At 54.9% G+C, this 24,111-nt stretch overlaps 2 protein-coding genes across 2 annotated transcripts in view; both read right to left on the minus strand.

Moving 5' to 3' along the window:
* Positions 1-24,111, minus strand: part of LOC134535901 (dihydrolipoyllysine-residue succinyltransferase component of 2-oxoglutarate dehydrogenase complex, mitochondrial) — a 90,605-nt gene that overhangs the window by 10,415 nt on the left and 56,079 nt on the right. The window lies entirely within an intron of this gene.
* LOC134535674 (mucin-2-like) lies at positions 1,048-24,092 on the minus strand. The gene is made up of 2 exons (XM_063374870.1): positions 24,089-24,092; positions 1,048-3,319 (listed from the first exon to the last, which is right to left on the minus strand). Exons 1-2 carry the CDS (start codon positions 24,090-24,092, stop codon positions 1,128-1,130), a joined length of 2,196 nt encoding a protein of 731 aa, XP_063230940.1. The 3' UTR covers positions 1,048-1,127.

The following is a 24,111-nucleotide window of genomic DNA, read 5'->3' on the forward strand; positions in this document are numbered from 1 at the left end:
TGTGGGGTGTGTGGGGTGTGTGGGGTGTGGGGTGTTTGGGGTGTGTATATGTGTGTGGGGTGTGTATGTGTGGTGTGTGTGGGGTGTGGGGTGTGGGGTGTTTGGGGTGTGTATGTGTGGGGTGTGTATGTGTGGGGTGTGTGGGGTGTTTGGGGTGTGGGGTGTGTGGGGTGTGGGGTGTGTGGGATATGTGGGGTGTGGTGCGTGTGTGGGGTTTGGTGCGTGTGTGGGGTGTGTGGGGTGTGTGGGGTGTGGGGTGTTTGGGGTGTGTATGTGGGGTGTGGGGTGTGGTGCGTGTGTGGGGTGTGTGGGGTGTGTGGGGTGTGGGGTGTTTGGGGTGTGTATGTGGGGTGTGGGGTGTGGTACATGTTTGGGGTGTGTGGGGTGTGTGGGGTGTTTGGGGTGTGAGGTGTGGGGTGTGGGGTGTTTGGGGTGTGTGTGTGGGGTGTGGGGTGTTTGGGGTGTGTATGTGGGGTGTGGTGCGTGTGTGCGGTGTGTATGTGTGGGGTGTGTGGGGTGTGTGGGGTTGCTGTGTGTAGGGTGTGGTGCGTGTGTGGGGTGTGTGGGGTGTGGGGTGTTTGGGGTGCGGGGTGTTTGGGGTGTGTGGGGTGCGGGGTGTTTGGGGTTTGTGGTGTGTAAGGCACGGGGTGTTTGGGGTGTGTGGGTTGTGGGGTATGGGGTGTTTGGGGTGTGGTGCGTGTGTGGGGTGTGGTGCAGGGTGTGGTGCGTGTGTGGGCTGTGTGGGGTGTGTGGGGTGGGGTGTTTGGGGTGTGTATGTGTGGGGAGTTTGGGGTGTGTATGTGTGGGGAGTTTGGGGTGTGTATGTGTGGGGTGTGGCGTGTTTGGGGTGTGGGGTGTGGGGTGCGGGGTGTTTGGGGTGTGTGGGGTGTGGGGCACGGGGTGTTTGGGGTGTGTGGGGTGTGGGGTACGGGGTGTTTGGGGTGTGTTTGTTTGGGGTATGTATGTGTGGGGTGTTTGGGGTGTGTATGTGGGGTGTGGTGCGTGTGTGCGGTGTGTATGTGTGGGGTGTGTGGGGTGTGTGGGGTGTGGGGTGTTTGGGATGTGTATGTGGGGTGTGTGGTGTGGTGCGTGTGTGGGGTGTGTGGGGTGTGTGGGGTGTGGGGTGTTTAGGGTGCGGGGTGTTTGGGGTGTGTGGCGTGCGGGGTGTTTGGGGTGTGTAGGGTGTGTGGGGTGTGTGGGGTGTGTGTGTGTGGGAGGTGTGGGGTGTGTGGGGTGAGTGGAGTGTGTGGAGTGTGCTGTGTGTGTGGGGGTGTGTGTGCTGTGTGTGTGGGGGTGTGTGTGCTGTGTGGGGTGTGCTGTGTGTAGGGGTGTGTGTGTGGGGTGTGGTGCGTGTGTGGCGTGTGTGTGGGGTGTGGTGCGTGTGTGGGGTGTGTGGGGTGTGGTGCGTGTGTGGCGTGTGTGGGGTGTGTGGCGTGTGTGGGGTGTGTGGGGTGTGTTGGGTGTGTGGGGTGTGTGTGTGTTGTGGTGCGTGTGTGGGGTGTGTGGAGTATGTGGGGTGTGTGGGGTGTGGGGTGTGGGGTGTGTGGGGTGTGGGGTGTGGGAAGTGGGGTGTTTGGGGGGTGTATGTGTGGGGTGTGGGGTGTGTGGCGTGTGGGGGGTGTGGGGTGTGTGGGATATGTGGGGTGTGTGGAATATGTGAGGTGTGGTGCGTGTGTGGGGTGAGGTGCGTGTGTGGGGTGTGTGGGGTGTGTGGGGTGTGTATGTGTGGGGTGTGTGGGGTGTGTATGTGTGGGAGGTGTGGGGTGTAGGGTGTGGGGATGTGTGGGGTGTAGGGTGTGGGGTGTTTGGGGTGTGTATGTATGATGTGTGGGGTGTGTGAGGTGAGTGGAGTGTGTGGAGTGTGAAGTGGGTGTGTGGGGGGGTGTGTGCTGTGTGTGGGTGTGTGCTGTGTGTGTCGAGGGGGGTGTGTGTGGTGTGTGGGGTGTGGTGCATGTGTGGGGTGTGGTGCATGTGTGGGGTGTGGTGCGTGTGTGGGTAGTGGGGGGTGTGGGGTGTGTGGTGTGTGGGGTGTGGGGTGTGTATGTGTGGGGTGTGTATGTGTGGGGTGTGTATGTGTGGGGTGTGTATGTGTGGGGTGTGTATGTGTGGGGTGTGTATGTGTGAGGTGTGTATGTGTGGGGTGTGTGGGGAGTGGGGTATTTGGGGTGTGTGGGGTGTGGGGTGTGTGTGTGTGGGGTGTGTGGGGTGTGTGGGGTGTGTGGGGTGTGGGGTGTTTGGGGTGTGTAGGGGTTTGTATGTGGTGTGTGTGTGTGGTGCTTAGTGGTGTGTGTGTTGGGTGTGGTGCGTGTGTGGGGTGTGTGGGGTGTGTATGTGTGGGGTGTGTATGTGTGGGGTATGTATGTGTGGGGGGTGTGGGGTGTTTGGGGTGTGTTTGAGTGGGATGTGGGGTTTGTGGGATATGTGGGATTTGGTGCGTTATTTGGGGTGTGTATGTGTGGGATGTGGGGTGTGGTGGGTTGTGGGGTGTAGGGTGTGTGTGTGTGGGGTGTGGTGCGTGTGTGGGGTGTGGTGTGTTTGTGGGGTGTGGTGCGGGGTGTGGTGCGGGGTGTGGTGCGTGTGTGGGGTGTGGTGCAGGGTGTGGTGCGTGTGTGGGGTGTGTGGAGTGTGTGGGGTGTTGTGGGGTGGGGTGTTTGGGGTGTGTTTGTGTAGGGTGTGTGTGGTGTGGGGTGTGGGGTGTTTGGTGTGTGTATGTGTGGGGTGTGCTGTGTGTGTGGGGGTGTGTGTGCTGTGTGTGTGTGGGGGTGTGTGTGCTGTGCGGGGTGTGCTGTGTGGGGTGTGAGGGTGTGGGGTGTGTAGGGGTTTGTATGTGGTGTGTGTGTGTGGTGTGTGGTGGTGTGTGTGTTGGGTGTGGTGCGTGTGTGGGGTGTGTATGTGTGGGGTGTGTATGTGTGGGTTGTGTATGTGTGGGGGGTGTGGGGTGTTTGGGGTGTGTGTGTGTGGGGTGTGGTGCGTGTGTAGGGTGTGGTGTGTGTGTGGGGTGTGTGGGGTGTAGTGTGTGTATGTGTGGGGTGTAGGGTGTGTATGTGTGGGGTGTAGGGTGTGTATGTGTGGGGTGTGGGGTGTGCTGTGTGTGTGGGGGAGTGTGCTGTGTGTGTGGAGGTGTGTGTGCTGTGTGTGTGTGGGGTGTGTGGGGTGTAGTGTGTGTATGTGTGGGGTGTAGGGTGTGTATGTGTGGGGTGTAGGGTGTGTATGTGTGGGGTGTGGGGTGTGCTGTGTGGGGTGTGGGGGTGTGTGTGCTGTGTGGGGTGTGTGGGGTTTTTGGGGTGTGTAGGGGTTTGTGTGTGGTGTGTGGGGTGTGGGGTGTGGGGCACGGGGTGTTTGGGGTGTGTGGGGTGTGGGGTACGGGGTGTGTGGGGTGTGGGGTACGGGGTGTTTGGGGTGTGGTGCGTGTGTGGGGTGTGGTGCAGGGTGTGGTGCGTGTGTGGGCTGTGTGGGGCGTGTGGGGTGGGGTGTTTGGGGTGTGTTTGTTTGGGGTATGTATGTGTGGGGTGTTTGGGGTGTGTATGTGGGGTGTGGTGCGTGTGTGCGGTGTGTATGTGTGGGGTGTGTGGGGTGTGTGGGGTGTGTGGGGTGTGGGGTGTTTGGGGTGTGTATGTGGGGTGTGTGGTGTGGTGCGTGTGTGGGGTGTGTGGGGTGTATGGGGTGTGGGGTGTTTGGGGTGCGGGGTGTTTGGGGTTGTGTGTGGTGCGGGGTGTTTGGGGTGTGTGGGGTGTGGGGTACGGGGTGTTTGGGGTGTGTGGGGTGTGGGGTACGGGGTGTTTGGGGTGTGGTGCGTGTGTGGGGTGTGGTGCAGGGTGTGGTGCGTGTGTGGGGTGTGTGGGGTGTGTGGGGTGGGGTGTTTGGGGTGTGTTTGTGTGGGGTGTGCTGTGTGTGTGGGGGGGTGTGTGCTGTGTGGGTTGTGTGGGGTGTGGGGTGTTTGGGGGGTGTGGGGTGTTTGGGGTGTTTGGGGTGTGTGGGGTGTGTGGGGTGTGTGGGGTGTGTGGGGGGTGTGAGTGTGTGGGGTGTGGTGCGTGTGTGTGTTGTGGTGCGTGTGTGGGGTGTGTGGAGTATGTGGGGTGTGGGGTGTGTGGGGTGTGGGGTGTGGGAAGTGGGGTGTTTGGGGTGTGTATGTGTGGGGTGTGGGGTGTGTGGGGTGTGGGGTGTGTGGCGTGTGGGGTGTGTGGGATATGTGGGGTGTGTGGAATATGTGAGGTGTGGTGCGTGTGTGGGGTGAGGTGCGTGTGTGGGGTGTGTGGGGTGTGTATGTGTGGGGTGTGTGGGGTGTGTATGTGTGGGAGGTGTGGGGTGTGTGGGGTGTGTGGGGTGTGGGGTGTGGGGTGTGGGGTGTTTGGTGTGTGTATGTGTGGGGGGGTGTGTGCTGTGTGTGTCGAGGGGGGTGTGTGTGGTGTGTGGGGTGTGGTGCATGTGTGGGGTGTGGTGCATGTGTGGGGTGTGGTGCAAGTGTGGAGTGTGGTGCGTGTGTGGGTAGTGGGGGGTGTGGGATGTGTGTTGTTGTTGGGGTGTGGGGTGTTTGGGGTGTGTATGTGTGGGGTGTGTATGTGTGGGGTGTGTATGTGTGGGGTGTGTGGGGAGTGGGGTATTTGGGGTGTGTGGGGTGTGGGGTGTGGGGTGTGTGTGTGTGGGGTGTGTGGGGTGTGTGGGGTGTGAGGGGTGTGGGGTGTTTGGGGTGTGTAGGGGTTGTTATGTGGTGTGTGTGTGTGGTGCTTGGTGGTGTGTGTGTTGGGTGTGGTGCGTGTGTGGGGTGTGTGGGGTGTGTATGTGTGGGGTGTGTATGTGTGGGGGGTGTGGGGTGTTTGGGGTGTGTTTGAGTGGGATGTGGGGTGTGTGGGATATGTGGGATTTGGTGCGTTATTTGGGGTGTGTATGTGTGGGATGTGTATGGTGTGGGGTGTTTCGTGTATGTGGGGTGTGGTGGGGTGTGGTGCGTGTGTGGGGTGTGTGGGGTGTAGTGTGTGTATGTGTGGGTGTAGGGTGTGTATGTGTGGGGTGTAGGGTGTGTATGTGTGGGGTGTGGGGTGTGGTGGGTTGTGGGGTGTAGGGTGTGTGTGTGTGGGGTGTGGTGCGTGTGTGGGGGTGTGGTGTGTTTGTGGGGTGTGGTGCGGGGTGTGGTGGGTTGTGGGGTGTAGGGTGTGTGTGTGTGGGGTGTGGTGCGTGTGTGGTGTGTGGTGTGTTTGTGGGGTGTGGTGCGGGGTGTGGTGCGGGGTGTGGTGCGTGTGTGGGGTGTGGTGCAGGGTGTGGTGTGTGTGTGGGGTGTGTGGAGTGTGTGGGGTGTGTGGGGTGGGGTGTTTGGGGTGTGTTTGTGTAGGGTGTGTGTGGTGTGGGGTGTGGGGTGTTTGGTGTATGTATGTGTGGGGTGTGCTGTGTGTGTGGGGGAGTGTGCTGTGTGTGTGGGGGTGTGTGTGCTGTGTGTGTGGGGGTGTGTGTGCTGTGCGGGGTGTGCTGTGTGGGGTGTGGGTGTGTGTGTGCTGTGTGGGGTGTGTGTGTGTGGGGTGTGGTGCGTGTGTAGGGTGTGGTGCGTGTGTGGGGTGTTAGGGGTGTGTATGTGTGGGGTGTGGGGTGTGTGGGATATGTGGGGTGTGCTGTGTGTGTGGGGTGTGGTGTGTGTGTGTGGGGTGTGTGGGGTGTGTGGGGTGTGTGGGGTGTGTGGGGTGTGTGGGGTGTGTGGGGTGTGGGGTGTTTGGGGTGTGTAGGGGTTTGTATGTGGTGTGTGGTGGTGTGTGTGTTTAGTGTGGTGCGTGTGTGGGGTGTGTGGGGTGTGTATGTGTGGGGTGTGTATGTGTAAGGTGTGTATGTGTGGGGGGTGTGGGGTGTTTGGGGTGTGTATGTGTGGGATGTATATGGTGTGGGGTGTTTCGGGGGTGTATGTGTGGGGTGTGTGGTGTGTAGTGTATGTGGGGTGTGGTGGGGTGTGGTGCGTGTGTGGGGTGTGTGGGGTGTAGTGTGTGTATGAGTGGGGTGTAGGGTGTGTATGTGTGGGGTGTAGGGTGTGTATGTGTGGGGTGTAGGGTGTGTATGTGTGGGGTGTGCTGTGTGGGGTGTGGGGGGTGTGTGTGCTGTGTGGGGTGTGTGTGTGTGGGGAGTGGTGCGTGTGTAGGGTGTGGTGCGTGTGTGGGGTGTTAGGGGTGTGTATGTGTGGGGTAGAGTGTGCTGCGTGTGTGGGGTGTGGTGTGTGTGTGTGGAGTGTTTGGGGTGTGTATGTGTGGGGAGTTTGGGGTGTGTATGTGTGGGGTGTGTGGGGTGTGTGGGGTGTGGGGTATGTATGTGGGGTGTGTGGGGTGTGATGTGTGATGCGTGTGTGGGGTGTGTATGTGTGTGTCGGGTGTGTATTCGTGTGTGGGGTGTGTATGTGTGTGTCGGGTGTGTATGTGTGTGTGGGGTGTGTATGTGTGGGGTGTGTGGGGTGTCGGGTGTGTGGGGTTAGGGGTGTGGGGTAATTGGTGTGTATGTGTGGGGTGAGTATGTGTTGGGTGTGTGGGGTGTGGGGTGTTTGGGGTGTGGGGTGTGTGGGGTGTGGGGTGTGTGGGGGGTGTGGGGTGTGGTGTGTGTGTGGGGTGAGTTGGGTGTGTGGGGTGTGGGGTGTTTGGGGTGTGTATGTGGGGTGTGGGGTGTGGTGCGTGTGTGGGGTGTGTGGGGTGTGGGGTGTTTGGGGTGTGGGGTGTTTGGGGTGTGGGGTGTGTGGGGTGTGGGGTGTGGGGTGTTTGGGGTGTGGGGTGTGGGGTGTTTGGGGTGTGTGGGGTGTGTATGTTTGGGTTGTGTATGTGTGGGGTGTGTATGTGTGGGGTGTGTGGGGTGTGGGGTGTTTGGGGTGTGTATGTGGGGTGTGGTGCGTGTGTGCGGTGTGTATGTGTGGGGTGTGTGGGGTGTGTGGGGTGTGTGGGGTGTGTTGGGTGTGGGGTGTTTGGGGTGTGTATGTGTGGTGCGTGTGTGCGGTGTGTATGTGTGGGGTGTGTGGGGTGTGTGGGGTGTGTGGGGTGTGTTGGGTGTGGGGTGTTTGGGGTGTGTATGTGGGGTGTGGGGTGTGGTGTGTGTGTGGGGTGTGTGGGGTGTGGGGTGTGGTACATGTTTGGGGTGTGTAGGGTGTGTGGGGTGTGTATGTGTGTGTGGGGTGTTTATGTGTGGGGTGTGTGGTGTGTGGGGTGTGGGGTGTTTGGGGTGTGGGGTGTGGGGTGTTTGGGGTGTTTGGGGTGTGTATGTATGGGGTGTGTATGTGTGGGGTGTGTGGGGAGTGGGGTGTTTGGGGTGTGGGGTGTGTGGGGTGTATGGTGTGTTTGGGGTGTGTGGGGTGTGTATGTTTGGGGTGTGTATGTGTGGGGTGTGTGGGGTGTGTGGGGTGTGGGGTGTGGAGTGAGTGGAGTGTGTGGAGTGTGAGGTGGGTGTGTGGGGGGTGTGTGCTGGGTGGGGGGGTGTGCTGTGTGGAGGTGTGTGCTGTGTGGGGTGTGGTGCGTGTGTGGGTAGTGGGGGGTGTGGGGTGTGTGGGGTGTGGGGTGTTTGGGGTGTGTATGTGTGGGGTGTGTGGGGGGTGTGGGGTGTGGGGTGTGTGGGGTGTGGGGGTGTGGGGTGTGGGGTGTGGGGTGTGGGGTGTGGGGTGTTTGGGGTGTGTGGGGTGTGGGGTGTTTGGGGTGTGTATGTTGGAGGTGTGGGGTGTGTGGGGTGAGTGGAGTGTGTGGAGTGTGAGGTGGGTGTGTGGGGGGGTGTGTGCTGTGTGGGGGTGTGTGCTGTGTGTTTCGAGGGGGGTGTGTGTGGTGTGTGTGTGTGGTGCGTGTTTGGGGTGTGTTGTGTATGTGTGTGGTACATGTGTGTGGTGCGTGTGTGGGGTGTGGTGCGTGTGTGGGGTGTGGTGCGTTTGTGGGGTGTGGTGCGTTTGTGGGGTGTGGTGTGTTTGTGGGGTGTGGTGCGGGGTGTGGTGCGTGTGTGGGGTGTGGTGCAGGGTGGTGTGTGTGTGGGGTGTGTGGAGAGTGGGGTGTGTGGGGTGGGGTGTTTGGGGTGTGTTTGTGTAGGGTGTTTGGTGTGGGGTGTGGGGTGTTTGGTGTGTGTATGTGTGGGGTGTGCTGTGTGTGTAGGGGAGTGTGCTGTGTGTGTGGGGGTGTGGTGCGTGTGTGGGGTGTGTGGGGTGTAGTGTGTGTATGTGTGGGGTGTAGGGTGTGTATGTGTGGGGTGTAGGGTGTGTATGTGTGGGGTGTGGGGTGTGGTGGGTTGTAGGGTGTAGGGTGTGTGTGTGTGGGGTGTGGTGCGTGTGTGGGGTGTGGTGCGTTTGTGGGGTGTGGTGCGTTTGTGGGGTGTGGTGCGGGGTGTGGTGCGTGTGTGGGGTGTGGTGCAGGGTGTGGTGTGTGTGTGGGGTGTGTGGAGAGTGGGGTGTGTGGGGTGGGGTGTTTGGGGTGTGTTTGTGTAGGGTGTTTGGTGTGGGGTGTGGGGTGTTTGGTGTGTGTATGTGTGGGGTGTGCTGTGTGTGTAGGGGAGTGTGCTGTGTGTGTGGGGGTGTGTGTGCTGTGTGGGGTGTGCTGTGTGGGGTGTGCTGTGTGTGTGGGGGTGTGTGTGCTGTGTGGGGTGTGTGTGTGTAGGGTGTGGTGCGTGTGTGGGGTGTTAGGGGTGTGTATGTGTGGGGTGTGGGGTGTGTGGGATATGTGGGGTGTGCTGCGTGTGTGGGGTGTGGTGTGTGTGTGTGTGGGGTGTGTATGTGTGGGGAGTTTGGGGTGTGTATGTGTGGGGTGTGTGGGGTGTGTGGGGTGTGGGGTGTTTGGGGTGTGTATGTGGGGTGTGTGGGGTGTGATGCGTGTGTGGGGTGTGTATGTGTGTGTCGGGTGTGTATGTGTGTGTGGGGTGTGTATGTGTGGGGTGTGTGGGGTGTGGGGTGTCGGGTGTGTGGGGTGTGTGGGGTGTGGGGTGTTTGGGGTGTGGGGTGTTTGGGGTGTGTGGGGTGTGTATGTTTGGGGTGTGTATGTGTTGGGTGTGTGGGGTGAGTTGGGTGTGGGGTGTGTGGGGTGTGGGGTGTGGGGTGTTTGGGGTGTGTATGTGTGAGGTGTCGGGTGTGTGGGGTAAGTGGAGTGTGTGGAGTGTGAGGTGGGTGTGTGGGAGGAGTGTGTGCTGTGTGTGTCGAGGGGGGTGTGTGTGGTGTGTGTGTGTGGTGCGTGTTTGGGGTGTGGGGTGTGGTGCGTGTTTGGGGTGTGGTGCATGTGTGGGGTGTGGTGCATGTGTGGTGTGTGTGTGGGTAGTGGGGGGTGTGGGGTGTTTGGGGTGTGTATGTGTAGGGTGTGTATGTGTGGGGTGTGTGGGGAGTGGGGGGTGTGGGGTGTGTGTGTGTGGGGTGTGTGGTGTGTGGGGTGTGTGGGGTATAGGGTGTGGAGTGTTTGGGGTGTGTATGTGTGGGGTATGGGGTGTGTGGTGTGTGGGGTGTGTATGTGTGGGGGGTGTGTTGGGTGTGGGGGGTGTGTTGGGTGTGGGGTGTATGTGTGTGGTGTGTATGTGTGTGGTGCGTGTGTGTGGTGCGTGTGTGGGGTGTGTATGTGTGGGGTGTGTGAGGTGTGGGGTGTTTGGGGTGTGTATGTGTGGGGTGTGGGGTGTGGGGTGTGTATGTGTGGGGTGTGTATGTGTGGGGTGTGTATGTGTGGGGTGTGCATGTGTGGGTTGTGTATGTGTTGGGTGTGTATGTGTGGGGTGTGGGGTGTGTATGTGTGGGGTGTGCTGTATGTGACGGGTGTGGGGTGTTTGGGGTATGTGTGGGGTGTGGGGTGTGTGTGTGTGGGTGTGTGGTGGTGTTTGGGTGTGTGGTGGTTTGTGGTTGTGTGTGTGGTTGTGGGGTGGGGTGTGGTGGTGTGTGTGGTGGGGTATGTATGTGTGGGGTGTTTGGGGTGTGTATGAGTGGGGAGTTTGGGGTGTGTATGTGTGGGGAGTTTGGGGTGTGTATGTGTGGGGTGTGTGGGGTGTGGGGTGTTTGGGGTGTGTGGGGTGTGGGGTGTTTGGGGTGTGTGGGGTGTGGGGTGTTTGGGGTGTGTGGGGTGTGTGGGGTGTGGGGTGTGGGGTGTTGTGGTGTGTGTGTGTGTGTGGGGGGGGGGTGTGGGATGTGTGGGGTTTGGGATGTTTGGGGTGTGTATGTGTGGGGAGTTTGGGGTGTGTATGTGTGCGGTGTGTGGGGTGTGATGTGTGTGTGGGGTGTGGTGCGTGTGTGGGGGGTGTGGTGCGTGTGTGGGGTGTTTGGGGTGTGTATGTGTGGGGTGTGGGGTGTGGTGGGTTGTGGGTTGTGGGGTGTAGGGTGTGTGTGTGTGGGGTGTGGTGGGTGTGTGGGGTGTGATGCGTGTGTGGGGTGTGGTGGGTGTGTGGGGTGTGATGCGTGTGTGGGGTGTGGTGCGTGTGTGGGGTGTGGTGCGTGTGTGGAGTGTTTGGGGTGTGTATGTGTGGGGTGTGGTGTGTGCTGTATGTGTGGGGTGTGGGGTGTGGTGGGTTGTGGGTTGTGGGGTGTAGGGTGTGTGTGTGTGGGGTGTGGTGCATGTGTGGGGTGTGGTGCGTGTGTGGGGTGTGGTGCGGGGTGTGGTGCGTGTGTGGGGTGTGTGGGGCGTGTGGGGTGTGTGGGGTGTGTGGGGTGGGGTGTGTGGTGTGTGTGGGGTGGGGTGTTTGGGGTGTGTGGGGTGTCGGGTGTTTTGGGTGTGTTGGGTGTCGGGTGTTTTGGGTGTGTTGGGTGTGTGGGGTTTAGGGTGTAGGGTGTTTGGGGTGTGTATGTGTGGGGTGTTTGGGGTGTGTATGTGTGGGGTGTGCTGTGCTGTGTAGGGTGTGCTGTGTGTAGGGGTGTGTGTGTGGGGTGTGATGCGTGTGTGGGGTGTGGTGCGTGTGTGGGGGGTGTGGTGCGTGTGTGCGGTGTGGGAGTGTGTGGGGTGTGGGGTGTGTGGGGTGTGTGGGATATGTGGGGTGTGTGGGATATGTGGGGTGTGTGGGATATGTGGGGTGTGTGGGATATGTGGGGTGTGGTGCGTGTGTGGGGTGTGGTGCGTGTGTGGGGTGTGTATGTGTTGGGTGTGTGGGGTGTGTAGGGTGTGTATGTGTGGGGTGTGGGGTGTTTGGGGTGTGTATGTGTAGGGTGTGGGGTGTGTGGTATGTGTGGGGTGTGGTGCGTGTGTGGGGTTTGGGTTTGGGGGATATGTGGGGTGTGTTGCGTGTGTGGGGTGTGGTGCGTGTGTGGGTTGTGGTGCGTGTGTGGGGTGTGTGGGGTGTAGGGTGTGTATGTGTGGGGTGTGGGGTGTGGGGTGTGGGGTGTGGGGTGTGGGGTGTGGTGGGTTGTGGGGTGTGGTGGGTGTGTGGGGTGTAATGTGTGTGTGGGGTGTGGTGCGTGTGTGGGGTGTGTATGTGTGGGGTGTGGTGCGTGTGTGATGTGTGTGGGGTGTGTGGGGTGTGTGGGGTGTGTGGTGTGTGCTGTGTGTGTGGGGTGTGCTGTGTGTGCTGTGTGGGGTGTGCTGTGTGTAGGGGTGTGTGTGTGGTGTGTGTGTGGTGGTGTGTGTGTAGGGTGTGGTGCGTGTATGTGTGTGTGGGATGTGTATGTGTGGGGTGTGTATGTGTGGGGGGTGTGGGGTGTTTGGGGAGTGTATGTGTGGGATGTGGGGTGTGTGGGATATGTGTGGTGTGGTGCGTGTGTGGGGTGTGTATGTGTGGGGTGTGTGAGGTGTGTAGGGTGTGTATGTGTGGGGTGTGGGGTGTTTGGGGTGTGTATGTGTGGGGTGTGTGGGATATGTGGGGTGTGGTGCATGTGTGGGGTTTGGGTTTGTGGGATATGTGGGGTGTGTTGCGTGTGTGGGGTGTGGTGCGTGTGTGGTGCGTGTGTGGGGTGTGGTGCGTGTGTGGGGTGTGGTGCGTGTGTGGGGTGTGTGGGGTGTAGGGTGTGTATGTGTGGGGTGTGGTGGGTTGTAGGGTGTGGTGGGTGTGTGGGGTGTGATGCGTGTGTGGGGTGTGGTGCGTGTGTGGGGTGTGGTGCGTGTGTGGGGTGTTTGGGGTGTGTATGTGTGGGGTGTGGTGTGTGCTGTGTGTGTGGGGGGTGCTGTGTGTGCTGTATTGGGTGTGTGTATGTGGGGTGTGGTGCGAGTGGGGTGTGTGGGTTTGGGGTGTGTGTGTGGGGTGTGGTGTGTGTGGGGTGTGTGTGTGTGTGTGTGGGGTGTGTGTGTGGGGTGTGTGGGGTGGGGTGTTTGGGGTGTGTGGTGTGTCGGGTGTTTTGGGTGTGTGGGGTGTGTGGGGTGTGGGGTGTAGGGTGTTTGGGGTGTGTATGTGTGGGGTGTTTGGGGTGTGTATGTGTGGGGTGTTTGGGGTGTGTATGTGTGGGGTGTGCTGTGCTGTGTAGGGTGTGCTGTGTGTAGGGGTGTGTGTGTGTGGGGGTGTGATGTGTGTGTGGGGTGTGGTGCGTGTGTGGGGGGTGTGGTGCGTGTGTGCAGTGTGGGAGTGTGTGGGGTGTGGGGTGTGGTGGGTGTGTGGGGTGTGATGCGTGTGTGGGGTGTGGTGGGTGTGTGGGGTGTGATGCGTGTGTGGGGTGTGGTGCGTGTGTGGGGTGTGGTGCGTGTGTGGGGTGTTTGGGGTGTGTATGTGTGGGGTGTGGTGTGTGCTGTATGTGTGGGGTGTGGGGTGTGGTGGGTTGTGGGTTGTGGGGTGTAGGGTGTGTGTGTGGGGTGTGGTGCATGTGTGGGGTGTGGTGCGTGTGTGGGGTGTGGTGCGGGGTGTGGTGCGTGTGTGGGGTTTGTGGGGTGTGTGGGGTGTGTGGGGCGTGTGGGGTGTGTGGGGTGGGGTGTGTGGGGTGTGTGGGGTGGGGTGTTTGGGGTGTGTGGGGTGTCGGGTGTTTTGGTTGTGTTGGGTGTCGGGTGTTTTGGGTGTGTTGGGTGTGTGGGGTGTAGGGTGTAGGGTGTTTGGGGTGTGTATGTGTGGGGTGTTTGGGGTGTGTATGTGTGGGGTGTGCTGTGCTGTGTAGGGTGTGCTGTGTGTAGGGGTGTGTGTGTGGGGTGTGATGCGTGTGTGGGGTGTGGTGCGTGTGTGGGGGGTGTGGTGCGTGTGTGCGGTGTGGGAGTGTGTGGGGTGTGGGGTGTGGGGTGTGTGGGGTGTGGGGTGTGGGGTGTTTGGGGTGTGTATGTGTGGGGTGTGGGGTGTGTGGGGTGTGGGGTTTGTGGGGTGTGGGGTGTGTGGGATATGTGGGGTGTGTGGGATATGTGGGGTGTGTGGGATATGTGGGGTGTGTGGGATATGTGGGGTGTGGTGCGTGTGTGGGGTGTGGTGCGTGTGTGGGGTGTGTATGTGTTGGGTGTGTGGGGTGTGTAGGGTGTGTATGTGTGGGGTGTGGGGTGTTTGGGGTGTGTATGTGTAGGGTGTGGGGTGTGTGGTATGTGTGGGGTGTGGGGTGTGTGGTATGTGTGGGGTGTGGTGCGTGTGTGGGGTTTGGGTTTGGGGGATATGTGGGGTGTGTTGCGTGTGTGGGGTGTGGTGCGTGTGTGGGTTGTGGTGCGTGTGTGGGGTGTGTGGGGTGTAGGGTGTGTATGTGTGGGGTGTGGGGTGTGGGGTGTGGGGTGTGGTGGGTTGTGGGGTGTGGTGGGTGTGTGGGGTGTAATGCGTGTGTGGGGTGTGGTGCGTGTGTGGGGTGTGTATGTGTGGGGTGTGTATGTGTGGGGTGTGGTGCGTGTGTGATGTGTGTGGGGTGTGTGGGGTGTGTGGGGTGTGTGGGGTGTTTGGGGTGTGTGGTGTGTGCTGTGTGTGTGGGGTGTGCTGTGTGTGCTGTGTGGGGTGTGCTGTGTGTAGGGGTGTGTGTGTGGTGTGTGTGTGGTGGTGTGTGTGTAGGGTGTGGTGCGTGTATGTGTGTGTGGGATGTGTATGTGTGGGGTATGTATGTGTGGGGGGTGTGGGGTGTTCGGGGAGTGTATGTGTGGGATGTGGGGTGTGTGGGATATGTGTGGTGTGGTGCGTGTGTGGGGTGTGGGGTGTTTGGGGTGTGTATGTGTGGGGTGTGTGGGATATGTGGGGTGTGGTGCATGTGTGGGGTTTGGGTTTGTGGGATATGTGGGGTGTGTTGCGTGTGTGGGGTGTGGTGCGTGTGTGGGGTGTGGTGCGTGTGTGGGGTGTGTGGGGTGTAGGGTGTGTATGTGTGGGGTGTGGTGGGTTGTGGGGTGTGGTGGGTGTGTGGGGTGTGATGCGTGTGTGGGGTGTGGTGCGTGTGTGGGGTGTGTGGGGTGTGTATGTGTGGGGTGTGTATGTGTGGGGTGTGGTGCATGTGTGATGTGTGTGGGGTGTGGTGCGTGTGGGGTGTGTGTGTGTGTGGGGTGTGTGTGTGGGGTGTGGTGCGTGTGTGGGGTGTGTGGGGTGTGTATGTGTGGGGTGTGTATGTGTGGGGTGTGGTGCATGTGTGATGTGTGTGGGGTGTGGTGCGTGTGTGGGGTGTGGTGCGTTTGTGGGGTGTGTGGGGTGTGTATGTGTGGGGTGTGGTGCGTGTGTGGGGTGTGTGGGGTATGTGGGGTGTGTATATGTGGGGTGTGGGGTGTGGTGGGTGTGTGGGGTGTGGTGGGTGTGTGGGGTGTGGTGGGTGTGTGGGGTGTGGTGTGTGTGTGGGGTGTGGTGCGTGTGTGGGGTGTGGTGCGTGTGTGGGGTGTGGTGCGTGTGTGGGGTGTGGTGCGTGTGTGGGGTGTGGTGCGTGTGTGGGGTGTGGTGCGTGTGTGGGGTGTGGTGCGTGACTGGGGTGTGGTGCGTGTGTGGGGTGTGGTGCGTGTTGGGGTGTGGTGCGTGTGTGGGGTGTGGTGCAGGGTGTGGTGTGTGTGTGTGGGGTGTGTGGGGTGTGTGGGGTGGGGTGTATGGGGTGTGTATGTGTGGGGTGTGCTGTGTGTGTCGGTGGGTTGTGCTGTGTGAGGTGTGTGGGGTGTGTGGGGTGTTTGGGGTGTGTGGGGTGTGTAAGGTGTGGGGTGTTTCGGGTGTGTGGGGTGTGTGGGGTGTGGGGTGTTTGGGGTGTTTGGGGTGTGGGTTGTGGGGTGTGGGGTGTGCTGTGTGTGTGGGGGGGGGGGGTGTGTGTGCTGTGTGTGTGAGGGTGTGTGTGCTGTGTGGGGTGTGCTGTGTGTAGGGGTGTGTGCTGTGTGAGGGGTGGGTGTGTGGGGTGTGGTGCGTGTGTGGGGTGTGTGGGGTGTGTGGGGTGTGGTGCGTGTGTGGGGTGTGGTGCGTGTGTGGAGTTGTGGGGTGTGGGGTGTGTGGGATGTGGGGTGTGTGGGGTGTGGAGTGTGGGGTGTTTGGGGTGTGTATGTGTGGGATGTTTAGGGTGTGTATGTGTGGGGTGTGGGGTGTATGGGGTGTGGGGTGTGTGGGGTGTGGGGTGTGTGGGATATGTGGGGTGTGTGGGGTGTGTGGGATATGTGGGGTGTGTGGGGTGTGTGGGGTGTGTGGGGTGTGTGGGGTGTGGTGCGTGTGTGAAGTGTGTGGGGTGTGTGGGGTGTGTGGGTTTGTGGGGTGTGTGGGGTGTGTATGTGTGTGGTGTGGTGCGTGTGTGGGGTGTGGTGCGTGTGTGGGGTGTGGGGTGTGGTGCGTGTGTGGGGTGTGGTGCGTGTGTGGGGTGTGGTGCGTGTGTGGGTGGTGGTGCGTGTGTGGGGTGTGGTGCGTGTGTGGGGTGTGGTGCGTGTGTGGGGTGTGCTGAGTGTGTGAGGTGTGGTGCGTGTGTGGGGTAAATATGTGTAAAGTGTTTGGGGTGTGTATGTGTGGGGTGTTTGGGGTGTGTATGTGTGGGGTGTGGGGTGTTTGGGGTGTGTGGGGTGTGGGGTGTGTGGGGTGTGGGGTGTTTTGGGTGTGTGTGTGGGGGGTGTGGGGTGTGGGGTGTTTGGGGGGTGTGTGGTGTGTATGTGTGGGGTGTGTGAGGTGTGGGGTGTTTGGGGTGTGTATGTGTGGGGTGTGTGGGGTGTGTGGGGTGTGTGGGGTGTGTGGGGTGTGTGGGGTGTGTGGGGTGGGGTGTTTGGGGTGTGTATGTGTGGGGTAAGCTGTGTGTGTGTGGTGTGTGTATGTGTGGGGTGTGTGGGGTGTGTTGGGTGTGGGGTGTGGGGTGTGTGGGGTGTGGGGTGTTTGGGGTGTGGGGTGTTTGGGGTGTGTATGTGTGGGGTGTGTATGTGTGGGGTGTGTATGTGTGGGGTGTGTGGGGAGTAGGGTGTGTGGGGTGTGTGGGGTGTGTGGGGTGTGTGGGGTGTGTGGGGTGTGTGGGGTGTGTGGGGTGTGGGGTGTGGGGTGTGTGGGGTGTGTGGGGTGTGTGGGGTGTGTGGGGTGTGTATGTGTGGGGTTTGTGGGGTGTGTGGGGTGTGTGGGGTGTGGTGCATGTGTGGGGTGTGGTGCATGTGTGGGGTGTGTGTGGTGTATGGTGTGTATGTGTGGGGTGTAGGGTGTGTATGTGTGGGGTGTGGGGTGTGTGGGATATGTGGGGTGTGTGGGATATGTGGGGTGTGTTGTGTGTGTGTGGGGTGTGGTGCGTGTGTGGGGTGTGGTGCGTGTGTGGGGTGTGTGGGGTGTGTGGGGTGTGTGGGGTGTGTGGGGTGTGTATGTGTGGGGTGTGTGGGGTGTGTTGGGGTGTGGGGTGTGGGGTGTGTATGTGTGGGGTGTGGGGTGTGTGGGGTGTAGGGTGTGTATGTGTGGGGTGTGGTGGGGTGTGGGGTGTGGTGGGTTGTGGGGTGTGGTGGGTGTGTGGGGTGTGGTGCGTGTGTGGGGTGTGGTGCGTGTGTGGGGTGTGGTGCGTGTGTGGGGTGTGGTGCGTGTGTGGGGTGTGGTGCGTGTGTGGGGTGTGGTACGTGTGTGGGGTGTGGTGCGTGTGTGGGGTGTGGTGCGTGTGTGGGGTTTGGTGCGTGTGTGGGGTTTGGTGCGTGTGTGGGGTGTGGTGCGTGTGTGGGGTGTGGTGCGTGTGTGGGGTATGTATGTGTGGGGTGTGTGGGGTGTGGAGTGTGGGGTGTGGGGTGTTTGGGGTGTGTATGTGTGGGGTGTGTATGTGTGGGGTGTGGGGTGTGTATGTGTGGTGTGTGTATGTGTGGGGTGTGTGGGGAGTGGGGTGTGTGGGGTGTGGTGTGTTTGGGGTGTGGGGTGTGTGGGGTGTGTGGGGTGTGTGGGGTGTGTGGGGTGTGTATGTGTGGGGTGTGTGGGGTGTGGGGTGTGTGGGGTGTGGGGTGTGGGGTGTGTGGGGTGTGGGGTGTGTGTGTGTGTGCGGTGTGTGTGTGCGGTGTGTGTGTGCGGTGTGTGTGTGCGGTGTGGTGTGTGTGTGTGTGGTGTGTGTGTGGTGTGTGTGTGGTGTGTGTGTGTGTGTGTGTGGTGTGTGTGTGTGCGGTGTGTGTGTGTGCGGTGTGTGTGTGTGCGGTGTGTGTGTGTGTGTGCGGTGTGTGTGTGTGGTGTGTGTGTGTGGTGTGTGTATATGTGTGTGTGGTGTGTGTATATGTGTGTGGTGTGTGTATATGTGTGTGGTGTGTGTATATGTGTGTGGTGTGTGTGTATGTGTGTGTGTGGTGTGTATGTGTGTATGTGTGTGTGTGGTGTGTATGTGTGTATGTGTGTGTGTGTGGTGTGTATGTGTGTGGTGTCTGTGGTGTGTATGTGTGTGTGGTGTGTTTTTGTGTATGTGTGTGGTGTGTGTATGTGGTATGTGTGGTGTGTGTGTATGTGGTGTGTGTGTGTTGTGTGTATGGTGTGTGTGTGTGGTGTGTGTGTGTGTTGTGTATGTGTGTGTGGTGTGTATTTGTGTGTGGTGTGTATGTGTGTGTGGTGTGTATGTGTGTGTGGTGTGTATGTGTGTGTGGTGTGTGTGTGTGTGCGGTGTGTGTGTGTGCGGTGTGTGTGTGTGTGTGGTGTGTATGTGGTATGTGTGGTGTGTGTGTATGTGGTGTGTATGTGGGTTGTGTGTGTTGTGTGTGTGTGTTGTGTGTGTGTGTTGTGTGTGTGTGGTGTGTGTGTGTGGTGTGTGTATGTGGTGTGTGTGTGTATGTGGTGTGTGTGTGTATGTGGTGTGTGTGTGTATGTGGTGTGTGTGTGTATGTGGTGTGTGTGTGGTGTGTGTGTGTGGTGTGTGTGTGTGTGTGTGTGGTGTGTGTGTGTGTGGTGTGTGTGTGTGTGGTGTGTGTGTGGTGTGTGTGTGTGTGTGGTGTGTGTGTGGTGTGTGTGTGTGTGTGGGGTGTGTGTGTGTGGTGTGTGTGTGTGGTGTGTGTGTGTGGTGTGTGGTGTGTGTGTGTGGTGTGTGGGGTGGTGTGTGGGGTGGTGTGTGGTGTGTGGGGTGGTGTGTGGGGTGGTGTGTGGGGTGGTGTGTGGGGTGGTGTGTGGGGTGGTGTGTGGGGTGGTGTGTGGGGTGTTGTGTGGGGTGGTGTGTGGGGTGGTGTGTGGGGTGGTGTGTGGTGTGTGTGGTGTGTGTAAGAAAATAACTTCATAGCACCATAGATATGGATATTATCAGGAAGACTGGGCACTTCGAAAGTAGCATCTATTGCCAGCATCAAGCGAGACTAGTGGCGCAAACTAGCAATAATAATAAAAATGGTGCACGCGCTTTACCAAGGCTCGGATCTCATATTTTGTGCATTAGTTAATCTTTGAACTGAATATACCGGTTTGTTATTGTTTTCTTACGTTCGGATTGTTTTGTATTTTACGTTTCTCAAGTTAAAATTTTATTGAAAATTTTTATGTTGCATAAAGTTGTTTGTAAAATTAAACAAACAAGCAAAAATTGTGTATTTTATGTTGAATAAAGTTGTTTGTAAAATTAAAGAAGCAAAAATTTCGGATTTTTTTTTTCAATAACCTAATTTTTTAAATTTCTAATTTAGGCTTGGTGACTTTTCCTCCCTCCAAGAAAGGACTTCATAATATTTTGTAAGGCCAATCTTTCTCATGTCAGCTTTACTTGATTATGGACTGTATTTTACAATTCTGGTGGTTTTATTATATGTATATATAATGATGAATTCATACCTTTCATTAATATAATTCAATTATTTACACATATGTATTTATGTTTAATCTGACATTGTGCTGGTATGCTAGATTGGAAAAAAAATTATTATTGCCATTCCCTTTTCATACACTTTCCTGCATCATACACCATTTTTGTGCCCTCCGTTGAAAAGTGTATGACGGGTTATACTGTATTACGTAAGTATTTATAATATGATCATGATGTATCAAAGAAAGATATGTAAATTAAATAATTAACACAGTGAAGTTAAAAGAATTTAGAGATTTTAAGGGCATTAACTATAATTACGAATTTCGTCGTATAGCAAACTATAAACTAAAAACAATTACATACCTACAAGAAAAAGTCTTGGCTATTTAAATGGTTTCGTTTGCTGAAACGTTTATAAAACTGAGATTTCCCTGTGGCGTGCAGTTTATAATGATTGAGTTGGAGAATCGAATATGTTTTGGTTTTCATATTTTAAAGTGTTTATAATTAAGTTTACATAATTATAAACATTTCAATCTCAGTGTAGTAAATAATTGCCAGTAGTTACAATTAGAAAAAAGAGTACACACATTATTTTTAAATTAATCAATTATTTTTAATTATTCTGTGCTTAATATTCGGATTCGGATTCGTATCTCAAATATTGCCAGGGATTCGAATCGGATTCGAACCGAACTGAAAATCAAGGATTCGCACATCCCTAATAATTTTGTCCAATAATTTGTGATTTTCAGATCCAGGAGAGCACAGCTGACCTATCTCCGAACACTTCTGAGCCATAGAAGAGTTAACTAGTCCACTGCAGCACCACAGGGCTGGCGAAGACACCATGCATGCCGAGAATTATTGACTGTGATGGGTTGATATAGGCATGCTCGAGTGAGAATAGTGTATGTATTGTGTGATATTGGTATCAGTGGTGTGTTAAGTCTAGTATGTATGTGTAGTGTGTTTGGTGTTGTGCGTGTGTGTGTGTTGTGTGTTGTGTGTTGGTTGTGTTGGGTGTGTGTTTAGGTGTATGTGTGGGGTGTGTGTATGTGAATGTGAGGTGTGTGTGGGTGCGAGGTGTGTAAGGTGTGTGTGTGAGGTGTGTGTGAGCTGAGTGTTAAGTGTATGTGGAGTTGTAGAAGTGTGGTGTGTAGGGTGTGTGGTGTGTAGGGTGTGTGGTGTGTAGGGTGTGTGGTGTGTAGGGTGTGTGGTGTGTACAACTGTGGATGTGGGGTGTAAGGGTGTGCAGTGTGCCACCAAACATAAATCACAATCTTTACACCCTCACAACACACACCACATTCCCACCACACACCCACATACCAAACACCCACAACCCCCCACAGCCACATGATACACAGGAACACACACACACATATCCAATTACACACATTAATACATTCACCACACACACACAAACCCTTTTCAATCCACATTTCTCAAGACTCATGAACTCCAAACCCCAAACCCCAAACCCCAAAACCCACACACATATACTCCACTCTCACACACACCCTACACACCTACCACACACACACACCCTACACACCTACCACACACATACCCATACATTACACACCTGATTAGTCTGCTGTGTGTGTGTGTTTGGGGTGCGTAAGTGGTGGGTAGGTATGTTGGTTGTGGTGTGCATGGAGTGTGTGAGTGTGTGTGTTTGTGTTTGTGTGTGTGGTATGAGTGTGCATGAGTTGGGGTAATAGTGTAATGTGAGTATGTGTGTGTGTGGGGGGGGGTATAAGTGTAATGTGAATGTACAGCAAAACCCCTTATTTGCACTTTTCATGGGGACAAAGTAAAAAAGTGTAAAAAGCGGGAAAGTGTAAATAAAGGGAAAAGTATAAAAAGGAGTACAGTTTACCTTATTTAGAATTTTTTTCCTTTTGTTTAATAGCACATACTACAATGCAGGTACAAACACACTAACAACAAATTTTACTTTAGTATTTAATCAATTATTAATTTACCGCATTTGACAAAAATAAAAAAAGAATGAAAGCCAAAATGTTTTTCTGATTACATCCTAAAAAATAAATTTGAAATTTTCTTCTGCTTGCTTTTTAGGCTGTTCAAGGAGATTATTTGCCTCTCCAAATTATAAATACAGTTGCAACCGGCAGGGTTTATAACAAATACGGGCTACATACACATTGCTCACAGTAAAAAAATTTTTAAGAAAAGGCCGCAAATTGATGAATATTTACCGTCAATAGCGCGCCAAACGCGGAGAAAGGTCATTGTACTCGGTCAGCTGCTGTAACGACGCGGCGGCGCATGCGCACTCTATGATCCGCCCAGACTCATGACGCCATCAGCCGCCAACCAATAGATGCGAGCTTAGCGGAAAAAAATATAAGCTCCACCTCCCGTGTACCAATTTTATCCAGTTCTAATACCAGTTTATTGGTATACGCACCAGTTTTCTCGCTGCCGTGACATGTTCAAGTTTACGTTTATCATGATGTCTTGATACCAATAATTAATTATTTACAATCCCCAGAAATAAATGGTTAGTTTAAAAAATATGGCGTCAACTGTACAATACTTCCCAAATTATAAAAGACGTATAAAACAGTTACCAAGACACCGCTCATTTTATCTTGTGAAGTTTATGTCTCGTACCAGTATTTCGGCTAAGTTGTGACATAAATACAGTATCAGAACTTACAAGCAGCCATGTTTGTACATTCATGAGTTTACGTTTTTCCCTCGTGCATTTTAGATTGTCTCCTGCTATAATTACTCGTACTTTTACACGCCTAGGCTTAAATTATTACATGTTTAGAAATAAAAGCAACTTTTCATGTTATAAAATATGTATATTTTGCTATTTAAAATGTTCATTGCCTACTAGCTCCACGGTATTTTCTGGTTGTTTATGGTTGTTACGTGACGTAAATAGCGGGATTGATTCGATTTTTGAGACGTAATTCGCGGGAAAGTATTGTATTGGACTATATGGGAACCAAACGGGACCTGAAGAATATAGTGCAAATAACGGGAAAACGTAAATAACGGTAACGTAAATAAGGGGTTTCGCTGTATATGGGTTTGGAGCATGTGTGTGGGTGTAGTTGTGGGTGTGTGTGTATGTGTGTGTGTGGGGGGGGGGGGGGGGTTGTGAGTCGTGATGTGTACAGGGGTTGCGTATGTGGGGGTTTGGTGTTATCTTTCTGAAGTGTGTGGGCTTGAGTGTGTGGAGTGTCAGGTATGCTATGTGTTTGTGTGTGAGGTGTGTCACCACACACAAAACTAACACCCACCATAACAATCATACCAAACACCCCACACACCACAGCACACCCTAAACACAAACCTCACACAAGCCAAAGAACACACAAATCATACCACAGACAACACACACACACACACACACACTAACACGCACCACACACATTTTACCCCACACAGACCCAATACACAAACCCCAAATTCACACAACCCAAACCCACACTCACACAACCATAACTCACACAACTCACACTCAAACACCCCACACCCACACACTACAACCACAACACATGCACGCATATCAACACCCTCCACTCACACAACCCACACACACACCACTGGTACTATACCCTCTTTAAAACACACACCCAACACAAACACACACACCACAAATTGATACACACAACCATAAGCACTCAAACCACACACCCATCCACCCACTCACACAGACACACACAAACCCCACAAACTCCACACACACACACACTCACATCGCACACGCAACGGTTGAGGTGTGTGTGTGTGTGTTTATAAGTAAGGGTGTGCGGGATCCCAACGCTTCGGGAAAAAAGTCGGGAAAATAGGCTTCCCGAAATGCCGGGCGGGAATTTTATTACTCCCGAATTTTTCGGGAAATTTTTTTAAAATTTACAAATGTTTACTAATCATGTGAAAATGTTTTCTATCAATTCAAACTGTTTTTACAACAATATTATTTATGGATTCGTACATTTTTGAAGGATTTCCGTACTATTTAAACGCAAAACATCTTTTAAAGGTATGCCGATCGTAGCGACAGCTATGGTGTGCAGTGAATTATGATAATCGTTTACACATATCTAATTGGAATATAAAAAACGTACATGGAGTACCGTAAATATTGTATGCGTTCATAAATATATTTCTTCAATGGTACAAATTTTCAAGATACGTGAATAGTCAGTTATATAACGTTATTGCCGTCACCATCGAATACTTAACCTAAAACCACTGTCCTTAGACACAAACAAAACACATGCGCAATCCAATCTTTTCGCCAAAGATATAAGAAATACTAGACTTGCGTTTCTTAACGAAGCGTAACCGTTCTCATTACTTGATAGCAGTGGCGATGTAGAGAACTGTATTGGCACTTTGAAAAATATGAAATCACGTAGTTTTACAACACTGCTCACGAGTATCTAAACATCTATGATTTTGGGAGAATAAAATAGTTGTTTACTGTTTAGTTTGGCGGGCTTTGTCGGCTGACGTTACGTTATTAAGGCTTGTGCAAAGTATCTGTTCCTATATTAAAACAAACTAGCAACCTACAAATAATGGATGTCGCAACCGATCAGCTTGTTACTTGTAAACCTAAAAGTGTTTGGATGTATTTTGAACGTCTGACAGTAAATCCCTGGCAAAGTGTGTCTCGTGTGAAAAAAGTTTTGAGATACGAGCATGGTAGCACGTCTGGCTATAAAAAAAGAATTTGAGGATGCTAAAAAATATGAAGTCGCCGCTGAAAAAAGGGCAAGTGAAGCAGACAAAAGAAATAGCAGCAAAAAAAAAACTAACTTTGCAAGAAACGTTTAAATGGCCATCTTCTCATATTATAATTAAAAATTTGCTTTTTTTTTTTATTTTCCCAATCCCGTCCCGTTTCCCGCGGGAATAATTTATTTTTCCCGAAAATTTCCCGCAGTACAAAAACCTATTCCTGCACACCCCTATTTATAAGTGGTGTGTGTTGTGTGTTGTTTGTTTGTGTGTTTTTCTCTGTGGTTGTGTGTGTGTTTGTGTTTGGTTGTGTGTGTGTTTGTGTGTGTGTTTAGTGTGTGTGTTTAGTGTGTGTGTTTAGTGTGTGTGTTTAGTGTGTGCATGTGTGTGTGTGTCAGTGGTGTTTGCTGACCAGTTATTTGTGAGATCCAAGGGAGCAGAGCTGACCCATCCTTCCAACACCTCTGAGC

Source organism: Bacillus rossius, chromosome 10, assembly GCF_032445375.1.
Source record: "Bacillus rossius redtenbacheri isolate Brsri chromosome 10, Brsri_v3, whole genome shotgun sequence".
NCBI classification, from domain to species: Eukaryota; Metazoa; Arthropoda; class Insecta; order Phasmatodea; family Bacillidae; genus Bacillus; species Bacillus rossius.